This window comes from Abramis brama (genome assembly GCF_963993115.1).
Source record: "Abramis brama genome assembly, chromosome: 21".
In the NCBI taxonomy this organism is placed as follows: Eukaryota; Metazoa; Chordata; class Actinopteri; order Cypriniformes; family Leuciscidae; genus Abramis; species Abramis brama.
Genome location: NC_139983.1, coordinates 1,027,501 through 1,050,495, shown reverse-complemented (window position 1 = coordinate 1,050,495; position 22,995 = coordinate 1,027,501). Strand labels below are relative to the sequence as shown.

Sequence of the window (22,995 nt, the reverse complement as noted above, 5' to 3'; positions counted from 1 at the left end):
CGAATATAAGAAAAGGGGAAATGAAACTAGACAGATGTGTAAATATAAAAACTCACGAGATTGAGTAACAAAGCTTCTACCTAGTAACAGAAGGATGGATATGAAGATCCAATCATATTGTAGGAAAATTATGTAATGAAAATTAGCGCATCCTTCAATCATCAATTTAATCGCAAAATCAGCATTTAATTCTTCGGTAACACTTTAGAATACCGTTCCTTCATTAATGAATAATTACACAGGAACAAATGAGTAACGTATTATTAACATTCTAGTAACTACTATTAACTAACAAGAAACTCTGATTAACAAATTAGTAAGTAATAACGCTCAAATGAATGTAGTAGTTCATTATTAGCTAATCAATAACTACTGTTTTTTTCATACCTCCCAGAGAACTACTATCTACAGGTTCATAATTAACATGAATAAAGCATAATTTATAATAAAAGGTAATGGTAACCCACTAGTAATGACTCAAGTATTACTACATCATTCTAAAGGAACTACTATTTATTTGGATCAGTATCTAAAGTGAAAAACATGATAACTACCTAATATTGACTGAAGTCATTGTAAGCTTTTGAGATTTTTGTAAGATTTTGAATAGCAATTCCTTCCAGTGGATTTGGTAACAGTTTAGTCATTACTAGTGTGTTCCCATGATCTTCACTTTAGATACTGATCCAAATAATTAGTAGTTCCTTTAGAAAGATGTAGTAACACTTGAGTCATTACTATACAAAACCTTACAAAAGCCTTAAAAGCTTACAATGACTTCAGTCAATATTAGGTTGTTATCGTGTTTTTCACTTTAGATACTGATCCAAATAATTAGTAGTTCCTTTAGAAGGATGTAGTAACACTTGATTCATTACTAATGGGCTACCATTACCTTATATTAAACATTGTGCATTATAAATATTTATTAACCTGTATATAGTAGTTCTTATAGTCTTCAGTGAGGTATGAAAAATAGTAGTTATTGATTAGCTAATAGTGAACTACCACATCCGACTGAGCGCTATTACTAACTAATTCGTTAATCAGAGTTTCTTGTTAGTTAATAGTAGTTACTAGAGTGTTACTAATGCATTACTCATTTGTTCCTGTGTAGTTATTCATTAATGAAGGAACAGTATTCTAAAGTGTTACCAATTCTTCCTCTATTTAAAGGAACTTGTTAAGGTAAATAGGCCCGAAATCAGGTGTGAGGTTGCAGGTATTGTGCATAATGATGATAACTCATCATAATGTGTGGAATTCCCACTCGCATTTAATTACTTGAACTAGAGAGATGCACGATCTGCACTGTTTTGTGTGTGTGTGTGTGTGTGTGTGTGTGTGTGTGTGTGTGTGTGTGTGTGTGTGTGTGTGTGTGTGTGTGTGTGTGTGTGTGTGTGTGTGTGTGTGTGTGTGTGTGTCCCTCGCGCGTGGACTTCAGTTTAGTATGAGCACTCTCGAGTGTGTTGGGAACATACTAAAACCCTCAATGATGACTCGTGGCTTTACACTGCATCTGTCAGCACGTGATGTGATAAAACTAAAGGTCTTTAATAAACTGCGCTTTTTTGTTTGGTTCATTTTCTATAATCCGCCTTCATTCAGCGAGTGTTCTTGCACAAATAGATTCTCCGAGCTCAACATTTTTGTCCCAGCCAGTTGTGGACGCTGCCGATAGAGAAGCTTATTAGCCCATCTCAGTCATCGCCACAGTATGGGTCAGTCTCACGGTCAGAAGATGTATATCAATAAAGCACTCACAGCTTCAGATCACCGTCAGTAAATACAGGTGTTCACTGACTGGTCCTGCTATCAGTAGAGCTGTGTAATGGTAAGATTAAACAGGGATATTCAGTCATTTGCTCTTTAGTTTCATTATCATGGACTATTAGTTTGCTTCTCTTTATTTCCAGTTGTCTTTGTTCATGTTTCTGCCATCATTAGTTGCTCTGGCAGTTCATCTGATCATCAGCTGTTAGTCTTTTAGTTCGTCATCAGTGTGTGTTTAAGCTCCTCGTTTCTCTGTCTTGATTGTCGGTTATTGATTGTGTATCACACGCTGGCCCGTTATCTGTGGATTATCTGAGTTTGTTTGATTAAATACTTTTATTTCTGAATTCCTCTTCATCTGATCTTCTTCACTGCGATGGTGACAGTAGGAGATGTACGACAGGTTCGCAGGAGATGACCACAGAAGTCTACAAAGTGAGCCAGTATGGGCTCTACAGATTACGACCGGAGATAGAGGTGAATGGCATAGTCGGGTTTATCTATTTTGTTACTGTCAATACATAATCCATTATCATTGCCATTTACATTTAATGTATTATAATCTATAATTCACAGCTATTGACATTCAGGCTCTTTATCCACTTATCCCGGAAACACGTTAATGTTGAGCCTTGGATAATGATGAATATTAACATGAAATTAATGAATCAAGATTAACCTCTGCTAACGGTCTCAAGACGAAAATAACAGTATTCCTACATGGTCGGGGCACAAATCTGAGCAGAAGTTGTGGTGTATTCTAGCCCTAAGATGTGAGGTAAGTATTAAGGTAGTTTCAACATAAAGAGCTGTTAAGTTTTGCTATTTATATAGTTTTACTATGTAACACAGATCACTCATATTGGCCTCTTCACCCGTAAGTGTGGAAAGCTACTGAGTTGGAGTGAGCTGTTTGTAAGAGAGAATTTAATTGTTCAGTTCAGCCAAATAAACCTCTTCGTCTGTGAGGACGAGTTAGCCGAGCCGACTTCACTCCTCCATCAGGAGGCTGGTGTTCGGGTGCAAGGGGAAGACGTTCTCCATCAGGAGGCTGGTGTTGGGGTGCAAGGGGAAGACGTTCCCCATCAGGAGGCTGGTGTTGGGGTGCAAGGGGAAGACGTTCTCCATCAGGAGGCTGATGTTGGGGTGCAAGGGGAAGACGTTCTCCATCAGGAGGCTGGTGTTGGGGTGCAAGGGGAAGACGTTCTCCATCAGGAGGCTGATGTTGGGGTGCAAGGGGAAGACGTTCTCCATCAGGAGGCTGATGTTGGGGTGCAAGGGGAAGACGTTCTCCATCAGGAGGCTGGTGTTGGGGTGCAAGGGGAAGACGTTCCCCATCAGGAGGCTGGTGTTGGGGTGCAAGGGGAAGACGTTCCCCATCAGGAGGCTGGTGTTGGGGTGCAAGGGGAAGACGTTCCCCATCAGGAGGCTGGTGTTGGGGTGCAAGGGGAAGACGTTCTCCATCAGGAGGCTGGTGTTGGGGTGCAAGGGGAAGACGTTCTCCATCAGGAGGCTGGTGTTGGGGTGCAAGGGGAAGACGTTCTCCATCAGGAGGCTGGTGTTGGGGTGCAAGGGGAAGACGTTCCCCATCAGGAGGCTGGTGTTGGGGTGCAAGGGGAAGACGTTCCCCATCAGGAGGCTGGTGTTCGGGTGCAAGGGGAAGACGTTCTCCATCAGGAGGCTGGTGTTGGGGTGCAAGGGGAAGACGTTCTCCATCAGGAGGCTGATGTTGGGGTGCAAGGGGAAGACGTTCTCCATCAGGAGGCTGATGTTGGGGTGCAAGGGGAAGACGTTCTCCATCAGGAGGCTGGTGTTGGGGTGCAAGGGGAAGACGTTCCCCATCAGGAGGCTGGTGTTGGGGTGCAAGGGGAAGACGTTCCCCATCAGGAGGCTGGTGTTGGGGTGCAAGGGGAAGACGTTCCCCATCAGGAGGCTGGTGTTGGGGTGCAAGGGGAAGACGTTCTCCATCAGGAGGCTGGTGTTGGGGTGCAAGGGGAAGACGTTCTCCATCAGGAGGCTGGTGTTGGGGTGCAAGGGGAAGACGTTCTCCATCAGGAGGCTGGTGTTGGGGTGCAAGGGGAAGACGTTCCCCATCAGGAGGCTGGTGTTGGGGTGCAAGGGGAAGACGTTCTCCATCAGGAGGCTGGTGTTGGGGTGCAAGGGGAAGACGTTCTCCATCAGGAGGCTGGTGTTGGGGTGCAAGGGGAAGACGTTCCCCATCAGGAGGCTGGTGTTGGGGTGCAAGGGGAAGACGTTCCCCATCAGGAGGCTGGTGTTGGGGTGCAAGGGGAAGACGTTCCCCATCAGGAGGCTGGTGTTGGGGTGCAAGGGGAAGACGTTCTCCATCAGGAGGCTGGTGTTGGGGTGCAAGGGGAAGACGTTCTCCATCAGGAGGCTGGTGTTGGGGTGCAAGGGGAAGACGTTCCCCATCAGGAGGCTGGTGTTGGGGTGCAAGGGGAAGACGTTCTCCATCAGGAGGCTGGTGTTGGGGTGCAAGGGGAAGACGTTCCCCATCAGGAGGCTGGTGTTGGGGTGCAAGGGGAAGACGTTCTCCATCAGGAGGCTGGTGTTGGGGTGCAAGGGGAAGACGTTCCCCATCAGGAGGCTGGTGTTGGGGTGCAAGGGGAAGACGTTCTCCATCAGGAGGCTGGTGTTGGGGTGCAAGGGGAAGACGTTCTCCATCAGGAGGCTGGTGTTGGGGTGCAAGGGGAAGACGTTATCCATCAGGAGGCTGGTGTTCGGGTGCAAGGGGAAGACGTTCTCCATCAGGAGGCTGGTGTTGGGGTGCAAGGGGAAGACGTTCTCCATCAGGAGGCTGGTGTTGGGGTGCAAGGGGAAGACGTTCCCCATCAGGAGGCTGGTGTTGGGGTGCAAGGGGAAGACGTTCTCCATCAGGAGGCTGGTGTTGGGGTGCAAGGGGAAGACGTTCTCCATCAGGAGGCTGGTGTTGGGGTGCAAGGGGAAGACGTTCCCCATCAGGAGGCTGGTGTTCGGGTGCAAGGGGAAGACGTTCTCCATCAGGAGGCTGGTGTTGGGGTGCAAGGGGAAGACGTCACTGGGTGTTTGTGTGAGGCCAGGCTGGCGAAATGGTGGTCAGGCTAAAAATACTAATAATGTTTAATTTATACAGCGCCTTTCCCAAGCTCAAGGACGCTTCACAATAACAGTAAAGAACAAACAATCAGCACATAATAAAATGGACAATAGACATTTGCCCAGTCCAAGAAAAGAGGCTAATGGTTTTGAATTATGGAGAACTAATAAAATGCTTTTCTGGTTTTATTGTCCCTCTAGTTTTAACCTCTCTGACCCTATCTAGTACACAGCTGACCCATCAGGCGAGGTCACTCAGGGCCGGCTGGTGAACTCCTGTATTTATACCTGTGTAATTTGATATACCATCTCCTTTAGCAAGGCTGACCCATACAGGCGTGTTGACAATTCACAGAAACTGGATTACCCGTGTAACCCTGCGTTTGAGAGTACAACTTATAATACATTCTATAAATATAAATACTATACTGTTGCATGTAAACAGGTGGAATATGACGACATGCTGTGCATTTAAGCTTCTTTATATCTCGCAGCATAAGCAGTGAACTCATGTGTGGCCCTCTAGTGGCAGATGTGTGAACTGCACTCGTGGAGGAACACTGGTGATTCTGGGAGCTGTGCTTCGGCTCTTCAGCGAGAATGAATATGATGGTTTGATTTTAACGTCACCCTCTAAAAAAATAAGACAACTAAAAGAAATTGAAATCATTATATCCATCAGTAATCTCTTTTGTGTAGATAACGGTCTTCCACTGTTGAGCTGATTCTTTGAAAACAATTATTTTAAAATAAATAACGTTACAAAAGTTAATCACTGACACTTGATTTGACATTACTGCCAGACATCTGACCTGTCCTCTCTCTGGGTCGGCTTAAACCGTGAGCTTCATGAAAGGCCAGACTGAGGATAATGAGCTTTATTACAAGGGCTGGTACTGTACTTTATTTTTTGGCTTCTAAACACTTCTGAACAAGCTTTGTTTCATCAACAGATGATTCCTTAGATGGTTACCTTCTTTAACGATTTATTGTTAATAATGTTGCTCATTAGTCATGACTCCTACACTCGGCACTAACACACCTGCTATGCGCTGTGACAGATCTACTGCGTTCACACACGTGGCGTAACACAGCCGTAAGATGGGAAGTGTTGGTGGTTGTTGAAGAGATTCCTCTCCATATATAAAGCGCTCGAGTGCTGAAAAAAGCACTATATACATGAAACTAATTATATTATTATTAATGACAGCTCAAATTATACATCATCATTATAAGCTTACCCTTGTGGATCTGAGTAAGCTAGAGTTAGAAGAGATCCAGCGGCACCAGAATGCCGAGCACACGACCAGAACCCTGATGAGAGTCCATTTATTCACCTTATTTTAACAGAAATACGGACGCAGCCAGTTGATGGTATTTTGTGCGAGACTTCCGGTCAGGCACTTCCGGTCACTGGCGAGCTAACTCACTTTTCACCGTAGCGGTTAATCAAACAAGTGTTCGTAACAACTAACTCATCGTTATGGCTTCGAGGAAGACCGGGATTGTTTGTGCAGTTAGAGGTTGTCATAATAACTGCTACAAAAGAAAGATTTACTTGGAGCAGGAGTGTTTTAATCATCGAAATCATTGACATTTTAATCATCAGGCGCCCTACGACCTTTACCCCCGCCGAAGAATGAGGCCGGCGTTTTCTCTGTCTTTGCACACCAGAAACGGGTCATATTATGATAAGCCTCACTGGTGATATATTCGACATGTGGGGATAGAGTTGTGGAAGGCCTATACTTCATGTTAGGCATAAATATATAGGAGCAAAGACAACGTCGGCAGTGTTGACGGCAAAATAGGCTACAGAATATTTCGTTCTGTATTGAGAGGTGCAGTATTTGAAAAACGATAATATTTTTTTGAATTACATTTATATCTGCATTTATTTCAAAACCTAAACTTTCAAACATCAAAATGTCATTTATTAATATGTATTTGTGTCAAAATGACATACAAACATCTTTTCCTATTCTATTTTGCCTGGAAACGCTTCCGAAACACTTGCGTGTCGCGTGAAAAATAGGCGTCGGCTCTATTCTTAGCATGTGCGCGTCACGCAGGCCGTGTGCTAGCTCTAACCTGCTAACATGGGAGCCGAAATAAAAACGGGCACGCCACGCAGCCAGTGTGTCGCCGGCCTGTGGTTAAAAGCTTTACACTTGAAGAAACCACCGAAACGACCGTAACTTTGTTCTTTTCATTTCGTGAACACAAGACCTACAGACGACCACCCGATACCAGGAAAGTGGCTGGGCTACGAAGTCCCAATAAAAACTCCAAGGAGAAACAAAATCATTATAGTAACCCCTGTATAAAATCTAGTCATCATGGCATTTATTTTGTACGATTTACAATTATTTATAGCATCTACTTGTTGCTATCCTGTGCTTTGGTTGCATTCTGATGGCATTATTAATACATTTGACATGACAAACACCTCCATAGATATATCAGTCCAGCGTCGGCTCGACCGTGTTCAGGGCGGGGCTGAAGGCGCCGGCGCAGTGTTGGCACTCTGCCAGCGAGATGCACGAGTGTTTCAACCAGGTCCGGTACCCGAACTGGGTGAGGCGGGGCTTTAGCTCTTGGTTGTATTCATCTGCTACGGCATGTGTAACGTTTTTCTGTCAACTCTGCATAATCCTTCGCGATCGATATCGTTAATTAGCCCAGGCAAGCGAGGAAACGGAAGTGCCGCACAAAAACCGGAAATTGGACCCATATTTACTTCCGCGTTCGAAATTAAGGCGAATACAGAACAAGGAAAAAGCTTCATACCACAAAAAAACAAAACAAAGATCAACTGTCATGTATATTTCAGAGTTTTTCACGGCTTTATTTTTCATGGTTTTCAGCACAGGCTGATCATGTGGCTTAAAGGGATAGTTCACACAAAAATGAAAATTAGCCCATGATTTACTCTCCCTGAACTCATCCTAGGTGTGTATGACACTCTTCTTAGAGACGAACACACTCAGAGTTATATTATAAATGTCCTGCTCTTCTAAGCTTTATGATGGCAGTGAATGATGGGTACGTGTCCATGATAGCAGTGCTCCACTGTTACTCCAGAGGTTAATAAAGGCCTTCTGAAGTGAAGCCATGTGTTTATGTAAGGAAAATACCCATATTTAAAACTTTATAATCACTAGCTTCCGCCAGACGGCCGTACGCATCGCTTTACAGTCGACAGACTAACCCCTGACCCGACACACAGCGTAATGATGAACGCGGAAGCGCAGAGGACAGAGCAGCACAGAAGGATGTACGATACGCCGCTCACGATTAGCCATTTTAAAGAGAAAGCTTCAGTTGTTGCCCAGTCCTGTGTGTTTGAACCGCGAGAGGCGTCTAAGCTTACGCTGCCCCTGAATCCGACGTCATACGTGTGTCACGGGTTACTCTTGTGGCGCAAGTTGAATTGTGTAGTATGTGTACGGGCGTCTGGCAGAAGCTAGTTATTTTAGATTATAAAGTTACAAATATGGGTATTTTTCTTACAAAAACCCATGGCTTCGCTTCAGAAGGCCTTTATTAACCCCCCGGAGCCTGTGGAGCACTTTAATGATGGACAGATGCACTTTAATGGGCTTCAAATTTTCACCAGCCATTCACTGCCATTATAAAGCTTGGAAGAGACAGGACATTTTTTTATATAACTCTGATTGTGTTCGTCTGAAAGAAGAGTGTCATACACACCTAGGATGAGTTGAGGGAGAGTAAATCATGGGCTAATTTTCATTTTTGAGTGAACTATCCCTTTAAGAAAACACTAGTTTAAAAGAGAGGAAACCACATCTCCTCACAGGACGCACGTTAATGCGCTTCCCGTCAGGCAAACCTTCAGTCACTCGTCCATTATAACACAGTCAGTGATAATACTGCCCCCCTCGGCCTCCTCTCCTCCACCGGCCGCCTCTCCATCCCTCTCCTCTTCCTCTTCCTCCTCCTCCATCAGTTCTCTTCTTCCACATGGGCATCTCCGGCAGAGGCGCCTGGATCTCAGACGGCCGTCCTCCGCGATCAGGAACTCTTCCCATCAGGATCTGACAATCCACGACACAAATCATCATCAAGTCGAGTCTCCTTCATCTATACAGCACTTTAACAGTATAGAGTTTCACAGCAGCTTTACAGTGATAACAGGAGATTACAGTAACAGAGATTGTTTAGGCTTTACAGCAGCTCTAGAATAAAGTTATTGTCCAGATAAAGTTAGTCTGATTGGTTGAATCATGAGCTGGACGTACTCTGTTGACGGCGCAGGCGGTGTGCTCTCGGCTGGAGCCGCTGCTGGTCTTCCTCATGTGGCAGACGTCCTCTCGAGCGGCCAGCAGATGAGCCACGCTCACCGACGACTGCAGGCGCAGAGACAAGCGCTTCGGCTGATACGCCCGGGCCATCCGGTCAATCCTCACCTGACAGATACACACCCAGATAAACTCACAGCTCTGCTTTCCTAACACTCAACAGCACATCTGTCCATCACCACAGACCAGAGCCACACCCACCTGTTACATCATCATCACCACAGACCAATGGGAGTTGGTCACAATTGCAGTATATATATATATATATATATTGTAATTCTGCCTTTTTCGAGTTTCTCTTAATTCTGACTTATTTTTTCACAATTTTGAGTTTAAATCTCATTATTCTGACTAGTTTCTTCGCAATTCCGAGTTTATATATTATATTTATGACTTTTTTCTTTGCAATTATGAGTTTATATCTCCATTTTGGACTTTTTTCTTTGTAATTTTCAGTCCAGCTTAAGTAAGTTCAGCGATGGTTCATTTCTGTTTAAACTAAATTATTCATATATATATATATATATATATATATATATATATATATATATATATATATATATATATATATATATATATATATATACAGTGAGGAAAATAAGTATTTGAACACCCTGCTATTTTGCAAGTTCTCCCACTTGGAAATCATGGAGGGGTCTGAAATTGTCATCGTAGGTGCATGTCCACTGTGAGAGACATAATCTAAAAAAAAATAATCCAGAAATCACAATGTATGATTTTTTTAACTATTTATTTGTATGATACAGCTGCAAATAAGTATTTGAACACCTGTCTATCAGCTAGAATTCTGACCCTCAAAGACCTGTTAGTCTGCCTTTAAAATGTCCACCTCCACTCCATTTATTATCCTAAATTAGATGCACCTGTTTGAGGTCGTTAGCTGCATAAAGACACCTGTCCACCCCATACAATCAGTAAGAATCCAACTACTAACATGGCCAAGACCAAAGAGCTGTCCAAAGACACTAGAGACAAAATTGTACACCTCCACAAGGCTGGAAAGGGCTACGGGGAAATTGCCAAGCAGCTTGGTGAAAAAAGGTCCACTGTTGGAGCAATCATTAGAAAATGGAAGAAGCTAAACATGACTGTCAATCTCCCTCGGACTGGGGCTCCATGCAAGATCTCACCTTGTGGGGTCTCAATGATCCTAAGAAAGGTGAGAAATCAGCCCAGAACTACACGGGAGGAGCTGGTCAATGACCTGAAAAGAGCTGGGACCACCGTTTCCAAGGTTACTGTTGGTAATACACTAAGACGTCATGGTTTGAAATCATGCATGGCACGGAAGGTTCCCCTGCTTAAACCAGCACATGTCAAGGCCCGTCTTAAGTTTGCCAATGACCATTTGGATGATCCAGAGGAGTCATGGGAGAAAGTCATGTGGTCAGATGAGACCAAAATAGAACTTTTTGGTCATAATTCCACTAAACGTGTTTGGAGGAAGAAGAATGATGAGTACCATCCCAAGAACACCATCCCTACTGTGAAGCATGGGGGTGGTAGCATCATGCTTTGGGGGTCTTTTCTGCACATGGGACAGGGCGACTGCACTGTATTAAGGAGAGGATGACCGGGGCCATGTATTGCGAGATTTTGGGGAACAACCTCCTTCCCTCAGTTAGAGCATTGAAGATGGGTCGAGGCTGGGTCTTCCAACATGACAATGACCCGAAGCACACAGCCAGGATAACCAAGGAGTGGCTCTGTAAGAAGCATATCAAGGTTCTGGCGTGGCCTAGCCAGTCTCCAGACCTAAACCCAATAGAGAATCTTTGGAGGGAGCTCAAACTCCGTGTTTCTCAGCGACAGCCCAGAAACCTGACTGATCTAGAGAAGATCTGTGTGGAGGAGTGGGCCAACATCCCTCCTGCAGTGTGTGCAAACCTGGTGAAAAACTACAGGAAACGTTTGACCTCTGTAATTGCAAACAAAGGCTACTGTACCAAATATTAACATTGATTTTTTCAGGTGTTCAAATACTTATTTGCAGCTGTATCATACAAATAAATAGTTAAAAAATCATACATTGTGATTTCTGGATTTTTTTTTTTTTAGATTATGTCTCTCACAGTGGACATGCACCTACGATGACAATTTCAGACCCCTCCATGATTTCCAAGTGGGAGAACTTGCAAAATAGCAGGGTGTTCAAATACTTATTTTCCTCACTATATATATATATATATATATATATATATATATATATATATATATATATATATATATATGTGTGTGTGTGTATGAAGAGCTCTTTTCCAAAATGCGATAAACACCATTTAAAAAAAAAAATGAGTTTGTCGTGTCTTTTTGCTGTGTACTGAACCTATTTACTGCTCCATCAACGTTTCATGCCAAATCGCTATATTTCCTTGTTTAAAGTGTCCTGCAAGATGCAGTTTCTTTCCAAACAGCGCCGAACCTATTTTTAGCCTAAACGCGATATATCCTCTGGACTAATCAGAATTCTCTCTCTCTCTCTCTCTCTCACCCTCAGATGCTCAATTCGCCTCATTCGCGCGTCCGCACCGCGCTAAACGCATCATTCACGCCGCAGGACCTCCAGATGCGCATAAACGCGTCTTTACATTGACTTAACATGAAAATCATTTGTGCCAGACGCTCTATTCGCGTTTGGTGTGAACGCCACTCACTCACATACACAAGGTCATGTCGTGATTTGTTCTATGTAAAGTGGACAATGGTTCTACTTTTTATGGGTTCGACACTTTACTGAATGCCAATGTATTTATTATGCCTTTTTTTTTCTTTTTTTTTATAAAGACAAACCATCAATTTTTGGAAAAAGTTGATGGATTTATAGCGTTTAAAAAAAATTAAAAAAAATAAAAACTTTGAATTTATCATCAACAATTTTGTTGTTTGATTTAATAATCATTGTTCAACATGTTCAGACTGAGCCAAAAAAACATTTTAAAAGGATAAATTGAATATTCACAAAATGTGTGGGTCTAGGTAAAAAATGTTATTTTCCTGAAAACTATTTAAATGGATTTATAGCGTTTTGGAAAAGAGCTCCTCATATATAGCCGCTCTGGAGAAAACCGTGATGTCATATATAATGGTGTCAATGCAGCAGAGCAATAATATTGTTGAATATTAAATTAAATGTTCTTATCTCAAATTATCTTAATTTCTGACTTCTTTTCTTCATAATTACAAGTTTATCTCCATTCTGACTTTTTTCTCTGATAAATGTGTTAATGTGTTTAAGAAAGCTAGAGAGTGTCCGTGAGGTGTGTGTGTGTCAGTGTGTGTCCCGTGCCTTGGCTCTGTCGGACCAGCTGAAGGACTGCACCGTCACGTCCAGCCGCTTGACCAGCATCCGCCGCCGACACTCGTACTCCGCCGCCAGCGCGCCGTTGATCCTCTCCAGCTCGCCCTGAACAGAGGACAGCACACACACATCACACACACACACACACACTCTAGAGCTCACAGCACACACACATCACACACTCTCTAGAGCTCACAGCAGACACAGCACACACACATCACATCACACACTCTCTAGAGCTCACAGCAGACACAGCACACACACATCACATCACACACTCTCTAGAGCTCACAGCACACACACATCACACACACATCACACACACATCACACACTCTCTAGAGCTCCACAGCTGGGTTTACAAACGTGAACCCAATCTTTTCAAAGTTTGCAAAAAAGAAAAACAAAACAAATGTGAATTATGTGTGTTTCATCACGTTCCCATTACTCACAGTGACTCTTTTTCGCACATGTCAAAAATGGCCTCAAGCGAGCCTAAAAACTGTGAATTAAGGGATTTTTCCCCACAGAATGTGTAACTTCTATCTGTCGTCCCTGATGCGATGCTCTAGCCGTGTGTAACCCAGGGTGCCGGCGCTGGATAGTGTGTCTCTGCACAGTGAGACTCTTCTGCGGAGAGAGAGCGACTCACCCACTGGTCGGGATGAAGGACGCTCTTGAACGCAGGATCTCCGACGTGTGTCTCTGGAAGCGGCTTCAGCAGAGCCTCCACCTGCAGAAACACAACCCTTACTTTAATACTTACACAGATGAAGAGAGTGTGTGTCATGAAGAGTGTGTGATGTTTCAGAGATGACTGTGCTATAACACACACTGCAAACGTCCTCTAGTCCACAGAGAGTGTGTCATCTCCACTCCCAGAAACCACTGGTCGATTAACAGGTTTAATTGATTCACATTTTGATGAGCCGATGATGACTCTTCAACCCCTGGGGCCTCATTTATAAAACTTTGCGTAGGATTTGCGTCAGAAGTGGCGTACGGATGAAACAGAGGACGTGCGTACGCACAGAAATACTCGGATTTATAAGACCGTGCGCACGCACATCCTACGCAGTTTCCCTTAATAATCACAGTCAACTCTAAATGTAGCGCAGCTTTTGCGGCTTCATGTCACGCCCATAGTTGCCCATAAACAGTCTGTGAAACGCCCACAAGATAATATTCATCGACTGCGAAATCATGGCAAACACAGAGAGGAAAACCAAGAAACATAACTTCACTGAATGTGAAGTAGAAATGATCGTTGGCGAGGTGGAAAAGAGGAGTAAAGTGGAGTAAAGAGGAGTAAAGTGGTGTAAAGAGGAGTAAAGTGGAGTAAAGTGGAGTAAAGAGGAGTAAAGAGGAGTAAAGAGGAGTAGAGAGGAGTAAAGTGGAGTAGAGAGGAGTAAAGTGGAGTAGAGAGGAGTAAAGAGGAGTAAAGTGGAGTAAAGAGGAGTAAAGAGGAGTAAAGTGGAGTAGAGAGGAGTAAAGTGGAGTAGAGAGGAGTAAAGTGGAGTAGAGTGGAGTAAAGAGGAGTAAAGTGGAGTAGAGAGGAGTAGAGAGGAGTAAAGTGGAGTAAAGAGGAGTAAAGTGGAGTAGAGAGGAGTAAAGTGGAGTAAAGTGGAGTAAAGTGGAGTAAAGAGGAGTAAAGTGGAGTAAAGAGGAGTAAAGTGGAGTAAAGAGGAGTAAAGTGGAGTAGAGAGGAGTAAAGTGGAGTAAAGTGGAGTAAAGAGGAGTAAAGTGGAGTAGAGAGGAGTAGAGAGGAGTAAAGTGGAGTAGAGAGGAGTAAAGAGGAGTAAAGTGGAGTAGAGAGGAGTAAAGTGGAGTAGAGAGGAGTAAAGTGGAGTAAAGAGGAGTAAAGAGGAGTAGAGAGGAGTAGAGAGGAGTAAAGTGGAGTAAAGTGGAGTAAAGAGGAGTAGAGAGGAGTAAAGAGGAGTAAAGAGGAGTAAAGTGGAGTAAAGAGGAGTAAAGAGGAGTAAAGAGGAGTAGAGAGGAGTAAAGTGGAGTAGAGAGGAGTAAAGTGGAGTAGAGAGGAGTAAAGAGGAGTAAAGTGGAGTAAAGTGGAGTAAAGTGGAGTAAAGTGGAGTAGAGAGGAGTAGAGAGGAGTAAAGTGGAGTAAAGAGGAGTAGAGAGGAGTAAAGAGGAGTAGAGAGGAGTAAAGAGGAGTAAAGAGGAGTAAAGTGGAGTAGAGAGGAGTAAAGTGGAGTAGAGAGGAGTAAAGTGGAGTAAAGAGGAGTAAAGAGGAGTAAAGAGGAGTAAAGAGGAGTAAAGTAGAGTAGAGAGGAGTAGAGAGGAGTAAAGTGGAGTAGAGTGGAGTAAAGTGGAGTAGAGAGGAGTAAAGAGGAGTAAAGAGGAGTAGAGAGGAGTAGAGAGGAGTAAAGAGGAGTAAAGAGGAGTAAAGAGGAGTAAAGTGGAGTAGAGAGGAGTAAAGTGGAGTAAAGTGGAGTAAAGTGGAGTAAAGAGGAGTAAAGTGGAGTAAAGTGGAGTAAAGTGGAGTAGAGAGGAGTAAAGAGGAGTAGAGAGGAGTAGAGAGGAGTAGAGTGGAGTAGAGAGGAGTAGAGTGGAGTAAAGAGGAGTAAAGTGGAGTAAAGTGGAGTAGAGAAGAGTAAAGAGGAGTAAAGTGGAGTAGAGAGGAGTAAAGTGGAGTAAAGAGGAGTAGAGTGTTGTTCGGAGGGCACAGTGTGGGCATTACTAATGTGCGTCATTACGCATTGCGATGGCATCATGGCATTTTATTACCATCCATTTGATTGCATCTGCCAAGCTACAGATGAGTTATGAGGATGAATTGCATAACATGCCAATATTATTGCAGAACATATTTCACTTTTCTTTTTGCAAATATGTGTTAATTTGCATTTCTGTTGTAATCTGTTGTAATTCTGTTGTAATCTTCGTTTGATTTTGTTTGTTTTACACTTTGATCGATCTAACGGGTGTTTGTGTGGGCCGTTAATTGTAAGACTTGCTTTGTGAAGTCTTCATGTTATTTATGAGAGGCAGTATTGACATTTCTTTTACACAACGGTCTACAGTTTCACACACTTTCACGTGTTTCTTCCATCTGCCGACGGTGTCGCCATTTCTCATTTCACCTGTTTGTGTGCGTACGCCTGGGTCAGAGTTTGTGTGCGTACGCCTGGGTCAGAGTTTGTGTGCGTACGCCTGGGTCAGAGTTTTAGTGCGTACGCCTGGGTCAGAGTTTTAGTGCGTACGCCTGGGTCAGATTTTGTGTGCGTACGCCTGGGTCAGAGTTTTAGTGCGTACGCCTGGGTCAGAGTTTGTGTGCGTACGCCTGGGTCAGAGTTTGTGTGCGTACGCCTGGGTCAGAGTTTGTGTGCGTACGCCTGGGTCAGAGTTTGTGTGCGTACGCCTGGGTCAGATTTTGTGTGCGTACGCCTGGGTCAGAGTTTGCGTGAAGGAGCACACATTTTCCCGTCAAGTTTGCTTTTTATAAATACCCATTATTGCGTAGAGAGCGGCGTACGCCTTCTTTAGTGCGAACGCAACGCTTATAAATGAGGCTCCTGGAGTCTGTCTCTCAGTCTCGGGTTTACTGGACTCCAGGAACTACAAATAATGTTCAATCACAATACCCGTTGATACTTTAAAGGGATAGTTCACACAAAAATGAACATTATCCCATGATTTCCTCTTCCTTAAGTCCACCTAGTGTGTGTGACACTCTCCTCTCAGACGAACACACTCAGAGTTACATTATACTGTCCTGCTCTTCAAGCTTTATAATGGCAGTGAATGACTGTTTCTGTTGAAGTCCATAAAACTTCATCTATCCATCAGTGTGTGTGTGTGTGTGTGTGTGTGTGTGTGTGTGAGACTGTGAGGTCAGTGTGTGTGTGTGTGTGTGTGTGTGTGTGTGTGTGTGTGAGGTCAGTGTGTGAGATTGACACACACACCTGCTGCTGGACGGCACTGAGGGCGTCTGGTCCGGCTGGGTCCGGCAGCTGAAGCGTCTCACACACGACTCTGAGCTCCTGCAGACACGAGTCCCTCTCCACACACACACTCGAGTGTTTACAGGCCTCCATCTCAGCCGCCTGCAGCTCCGACGCCACGAACACTGAGACACACACACACACACACGCACGCGAGTGAAACACTCTCTCTCACACACACACACACACACACACACACACACACACACACACGTGAAACACTCTCTCTCACACACACACACACACACACACGTGAAACACACACACACGAGTGAAACACACACACATGAAACACACACACACACGTGAAACACTCACCCACACACGTGAAACACTCACACACTCATACACACACACACACATGCACACGCACACACACGAGTGAAACACTCACACACGTGAAACACTCACACACGAGTGAAACACACACACACGTGAAACACTCACACGTGAAACACTCACACACGAGTGAAACACTCACACACACACACGCACACGCACGAGTGAAACACTCACACACACGTGAAACACACACACACACGTGAAACACACACACACGTGAAACACTCACACACTCATACACACACATGCACACACACGAGTGAAACACTCACTCATACACACACACGCGCACACACACACACTCACACTCACGAGTGAAACACTCACTCATACACACACACACACACACACACACACACACAGAGTGAAACACTCACAGAGGACCTTCAGATAATCCCTGGTCTCTCTGACGTCCCCGTTCACGATCCGTGACGCCAGTCCCTCATACGGACAACAGCAGTCCTTCAGCAGAGCACTGACCTCCACTGCACATGTGTGGGGGTCGTCTACACACACACACACACACACACACACACACACACGTCAAACTAACAAGCTGCCCATTTATTCTGCAATTCAGTTTATCGGTTCAGTAATACGGTCTTCCTCACATGCCGTGTGTGTGTGTGTGTGTGTGTGAGAGAGAGAGTGAGTGTGTGTCACCTGTGATGAGCGACTCTTGTGTGTGTGTTTGTGTGTGTGTGGGTGTGTGTGTGTGTGAGTGTGTGTGTGCTCTTTGATACCAATCTTTCATTTGAAAGTCACGTGTCTAGTATCTGTAAAACCGCATTTTTCCATCTTAAAAATATATCTAAATTACGCCATATGCTCTCATTGACAAATGCGGAACAATTAGTTCATGCGTTCATGACCTCAAGGCTAGATTACTGTAATGCTCTACTGGGTGGTTGCCCTGCACGCTTAATAAACAAACTACAGCTGGTCCGAAACGCAGCAGCTCGAGTTCTTACCAGAACCAGGAAGTATGACCATATTAGCCCGGTTCTGTCAACACTGCACTGGCTCCCTATTAAACATCGTATACATTTTAAAATATTGCTAGAATATTTGATAATACCTAGAATATCAAAATCGACTGCTGGCAGTAGATCCTTCTCCTATTTAGCACTAAAACTCTGGAACAGTCTTCCTAGCACTGTCCGGGAAGCAGACACACTCTGTCAGTTCAAAGCTAGACTAAAGACACATCTCTTTATCCTGGTATTCATATAACACATTATACATTTCTATTATTCAGATCAGTTAAATGGTTATTAGGCTGCATAGATCAGGTCAGCCGGAACCGGGGACACTTCCTATAACACCGGATGTACTCATTACATCATAAGAAGAATGGCATCTTATGACTTCAGTAAACCTTGGAATAAACATTTATTCCGAGGTTTACTGCAGTCAGCCGGATCCGGGCCGTATCCAGATCAGATGGTGGACCTGCGCCTGCACACACACACACACACACACACACACACACACACACACACACACACACACACTCCAGATCTGATGGAGGACCTGCGCCTGCACACACACACACACACACTCCAGATCTGATGGTGGACCTGCGCCTGCACACACACACACACACACACACACACACACACACACTCCAGATCTGATGGAGGACCTGCGCCTGCACACACACACACACACACTCCAGATCTGATGGTGGACCTGCGCCTGCACACACACACACACACACACACACTCCAGATCTGATGGTGGACCTGCGCCTGCACACACACACACACACACACACACTCCAGATCTGATGGTGGACCTGCGCCTGCACACACACACACACACACACTCCAGATCTGATGGTGGACCTGCGCCTGCACACACACACACACACACACACACACACACTCCAGATCTGATGGAGGACCTGCGCCTGCACACACACACACACACACACACTCCAGATCTGATGGAGGACCTGCGCCTGCACACACACACACACACACACACACACACACACACTCCAGATCTGATGGAGGACCTGCGCCTGCACACACACACACACACACACACTCCAGATCTGATGGTGGACCTGCGCCTGCACACACACACACACGCACACACACACACACACACTCCAGATCTGATGGTGGACCTGCGCCTGCACACACACACACACACACACTCCAGATCTGATGGTGGACCTGCGCCTGCACGCACACACACACACACACACACACACACACACTCCAGATCTGATGGTGGACCTGCGCCTGCACACACACACACTCCAGATCTGATGGTGGACCTGCGCCTGCACACACACACACACACACTCCAGATCTGATGGTGGACCTGCGCCTGCACACACACACACACACACTCCAGATCTGATGGTGGACCTGCGCCTGCACACACACACACACACACTCCAGATCTGATGGTGGACCTGCGCCTGCACACACACACACACACACACACACACACACACACACTCCAGATCTGATGGTGGACCTGCGCCTGCACACACACACACACACTCCAGATCTGATGGTGGACCTGCGCCTGCACACACACACACACACACACTCCAGATCTGATGGTGGACCTGCGCCTGCACACACACACACACACACACACACACACTCCAGATCTGATGGTGGACCTGCGCCTGCACACACACACACACACACACTCCAGATCTGATGGTGGACCTGCGCCTGCACACACACACACACACACACTCCAGATCTGATGGAGGACCTGCGCCTGCACACACACACACACACACACACTCCAGATCTGATGGAGGACCTGCGCCTGCACACACTCCAGATCTGATGGTGGACCTGCGCCTGCACACACACACACACGCACACACACACACACACACTCCAGATCTGATGGTGGACCTGCGCCTGCACACACACACACACTCCAGATCTGATGGTGGACCTGCGCCTGCACGCACACACACACACACACTCCAGATCTGATGGTGGACCTGCGCCTGCACACACACACACACACTCCAGATCTGATGGTGGACCTGCGCCTGCACACACACACACACACTCCAGATCTGATGGTGGACCTGCGCCTGCACACACACACACACACTCCAGATCTGATGGTGGACCTGCGCCTGCACACACACACACACACACACACACACACACTCCAGATCTGATGGTGGACCTGCGCCTGCACACACACACACACACACACACACACACACACTCCAGATCTGATGGTGGACCTGCGCCTGCACACACACACACACGCACACACACACACACACACTCCAGATCTGATGGTGGACCTGCGCCTGCACACACACACACACACACACTCCAGATCTGATGGTGGACCTGCGCCTGCACGCACACACACACACACACTCCAGATCTGATGGTGGACCTGCGCCTGCACACACACACACACACTCCAGATCTGATGGTGGACCTGCGCCTGCACACACACACACACTCCAGATCTGATGGTGGACCTGCGCCTGCACACACACACACACACACACTCCAGATCTGATGGTGGACCTGCGGCTGCACACGACGCATCCCTGAAGCCCAGCCTCATCCACACCACAGCATCGGCTCTGACCCTCAACACTCGTCTCCACACCGGCGTGATGATTCTGACTTCCAACCAGAGGAACTGGATAATATTCTGCATGTTCTGATCCAGTCTGACCTCTGACCTGTAACGCTGCCTGGATCATAATCACACACTGTTCGCTGGTCGGCCAGAGGAGAACTGAGACTGAGTCTGGGTTCCCCCGAGGGTTATTCTCCATTCTGCCACTGATGGAGTTTTGGTTCCTTCACTGTTGGGAGTAACGGCGTTCAAGTATAACGGCGTTCAAGTATAACGGCGTTCAAGTATAACGGCGTTGTATAACGGCGTTCAAGTATAACGGCGTTCAAGTATAACGGCGTTATTTTTTCAGTAACGGAGTAATCTAATAAATTATTTTTCCCGTCGTTGCAACGGCGTTATCGTTACTGAGAATGTAAAGTGGCGCGTTACTACAATTTGTTTGAATGAAGCGCGAGGCGTCAGGCAGGCGTGGGCCACGCGTCAGCTGGAGAGAGCAGGGGTGATGATGATGATGATGATGATGATGATGATGATGATGATCGGCTGGCTGGGCGGATACACTCACGCGGTCTCACTGCACACTCTGACTACCACCAAACACAAGACAGCGACAATGGCGACGAGCCAGGGAAATTCAAAGGTAGCGTTCTCGAACTGGAAGTACCGGCACTACTTCTCGCTCACTGAAATTAAAGGCACGAATGTTTATGTGACATGCACGCTATGCCCAGGAAAAAAAGACTATCCACGTCTGCCTCAAGCAACTCGAATCTTATGAAGCACCTCACATCAGCACATGCTAACACCAGCACATGCTAACACCAGCACATGCTAACACCAGCACATGCTAACACCAGCACATGCTAACACCAGCACATGCTAACACCAGCACATGCTAACACCAGCACATGCTAACACCAGCACATGCTAACACGACACTTGTTGCTGCTGCTAACCCCACCCCAAGCCCAGATGCAGCTAGCGTGAGCTCCAGCGAGGGAGACGGGCCACTCTGTTAAAACAAGCAACGCTCGATTGTTCGGGTCAGCAACAGGTGACCAAGGCCGAGCTGAACACATCGATTGCATGTTGTTGAAAACATGCTGCCCCTGTCCACTGTGGAGTCTGCGTCGCTCAGAGCTGCCCCCGTCTGCATAGAGAGCTGGATAATGCTCTGTTTAGTGTGCAGTAATATACAGGTACAGAGATTTCTCTGGCCTCATGGAGAGGCGTCAGGGCTCTCTTACACCTTCCACCAGAGCCTCAGTTAGTGGGGATTGTGTGCTCCCAAAGTTTAGAAAGTCTTTTGGACAGTCTAGCTTCTCCTTCAGAGGGACTACACCGTGGAACTCTCTCCCCACTGGATTCAAACTGCAGAACAACATTAGCATCTTTACCAGAGAGCTCAAACAGTGGCTTAAATCGGGCCAAAGTTGTTCTCATGTGTAAAATGTGCCTCGTTTTGTTTAAAGCAGGGCTCAGTAGTTTCGGGATTTCTTCGCTGTATTCTCGCTGTTTGCTGGCAGGTTTCTCTCTAGAGCTCCCCCTACAGCTTCGGAATAGATATTTGACAACACTGTTGTAAAAACTCGTTGGCGATTCTCAGACGCCAGAGGCTATAGATCAACGACATCAAAGCAGATCGGACATTCTTTAAAACGTCTTCTTCATTCGGGTTCGAACAGTGTGAGGGAGCGCAATAATGACAGCATTTTAGCAGATTTCTTTTGGCCTTAAAGCAATTGTTTACATCGCGAGACCTGATATCACGCGATACTTCCTGGCGAGACCTGATATCACGCGAGACTTCCTGGCGTGACCTGATATCACGCGAGACTTCCTGACGCGGCGGCCGCCGGCTCAAAGTTGCAAGTGCGGATTCTCCGCTCACGGGCACCGTGCGAAACGACCACCATTCAACCCGAAATAAGTAATATAACCATTCCAGTGACTCCGAAGCTGTTCAGTTAAGGTAAAAAAGTTACTTAGTTCACCTTTAACTATGTGTTTTTATCTGTTGTAAAAGCCCCTATGGACAGGTGTTGAAAATTAGCACATGTGCTATAACACTTTAAACACTGCATCTGGTTCGTCCAATGTTACTGCCATGTCCATATTAAATAAAAAAAATTGTAAAAATTTGCACTAATTAAAGGCCAGATTTTCCTTTGTTTCTTTTTACCCAAGTTTACATTTGTGTGTCTTAGTTTTGCACTTGAATTTTATTTTCAATATTTATTTTTTATATTTTTATATTTTATATTTTTTATATGTTTTTATATGTTTTTATTCCTATGCATATCATATGCTGCAATCTGTTGAGTTCAAATGAATACCAAATGTTCTAAAATACTGTATATAGTGTTTTTATTCTTCAATCAGTTCATATAAACATCTTTGACTTTAAAGATGTTATAGAACCATAGACTGTAAAAAATATGGACAAAGCGTCTGTGACGTCACCCATAGACTTTCTGAAGAACGGGTTTGAAGCCGTTTATGGGGGGTATGGGCGGCGCCATCGTAACTCAGCTCGCTCTGCTACTCCGGTTATCTCTCTGTATATTTTAGGCAACGAAATATGTTATAAA

General features: G+C 45.4%; 1 protein-coding gene across 2 annotated transcripts in view; it reads right to left on the bottom strand.

Annotated features, from left to right (window-relative positions):
• Positions 1 to 22,995, bottom strand: part of fam98b (family with sequence similarity 98 member B) — a 31,920-nt gene that overhangs the window by 1,079 nt on the left and 7,846 nt on the right. The window contains exons 3-9 of one of the 2 annotated variants that reach the window (XR_014603955.1): positions 17,185 to 17,313; positions 16,427 to 16,590; positions 13,159 to 13,239; positions 12,496 to 12,612; positions 9,129 to 9,296; positions 8,418 to 8,924; positions 7,106 to 7,964 (exon numbers count right to left, since the gene is read on the bottom strand). Coding sequence is in view for 1 of the 2 variants with exons in the window: in XM_084096606.1 (XP_083952732.1) it covers positions 8,748 to 8,924; positions 9,129 to 9,296; positions 12,496 to 12,612; positions 13,159 to 13,239; positions 16,427 to 16,590; positions 17,185 to 17,313 (836 nt within the window). In the remaining variant the exon portion in view is untranslated. Of the gene's footprint in view, positions 1 to 7,105; positions 7,965 to 8,417; positions 8,925 to 9,128; positions 9,297 to 12,495; positions 12,613 to 13,158; positions 13,240 to 16,426; positions 16,591 to 17,184; positions 17,314 to 22,995 lie in introns of those variants that run through there. The other variant, XM_084096606.1, reaches the window with a different exon arrangement.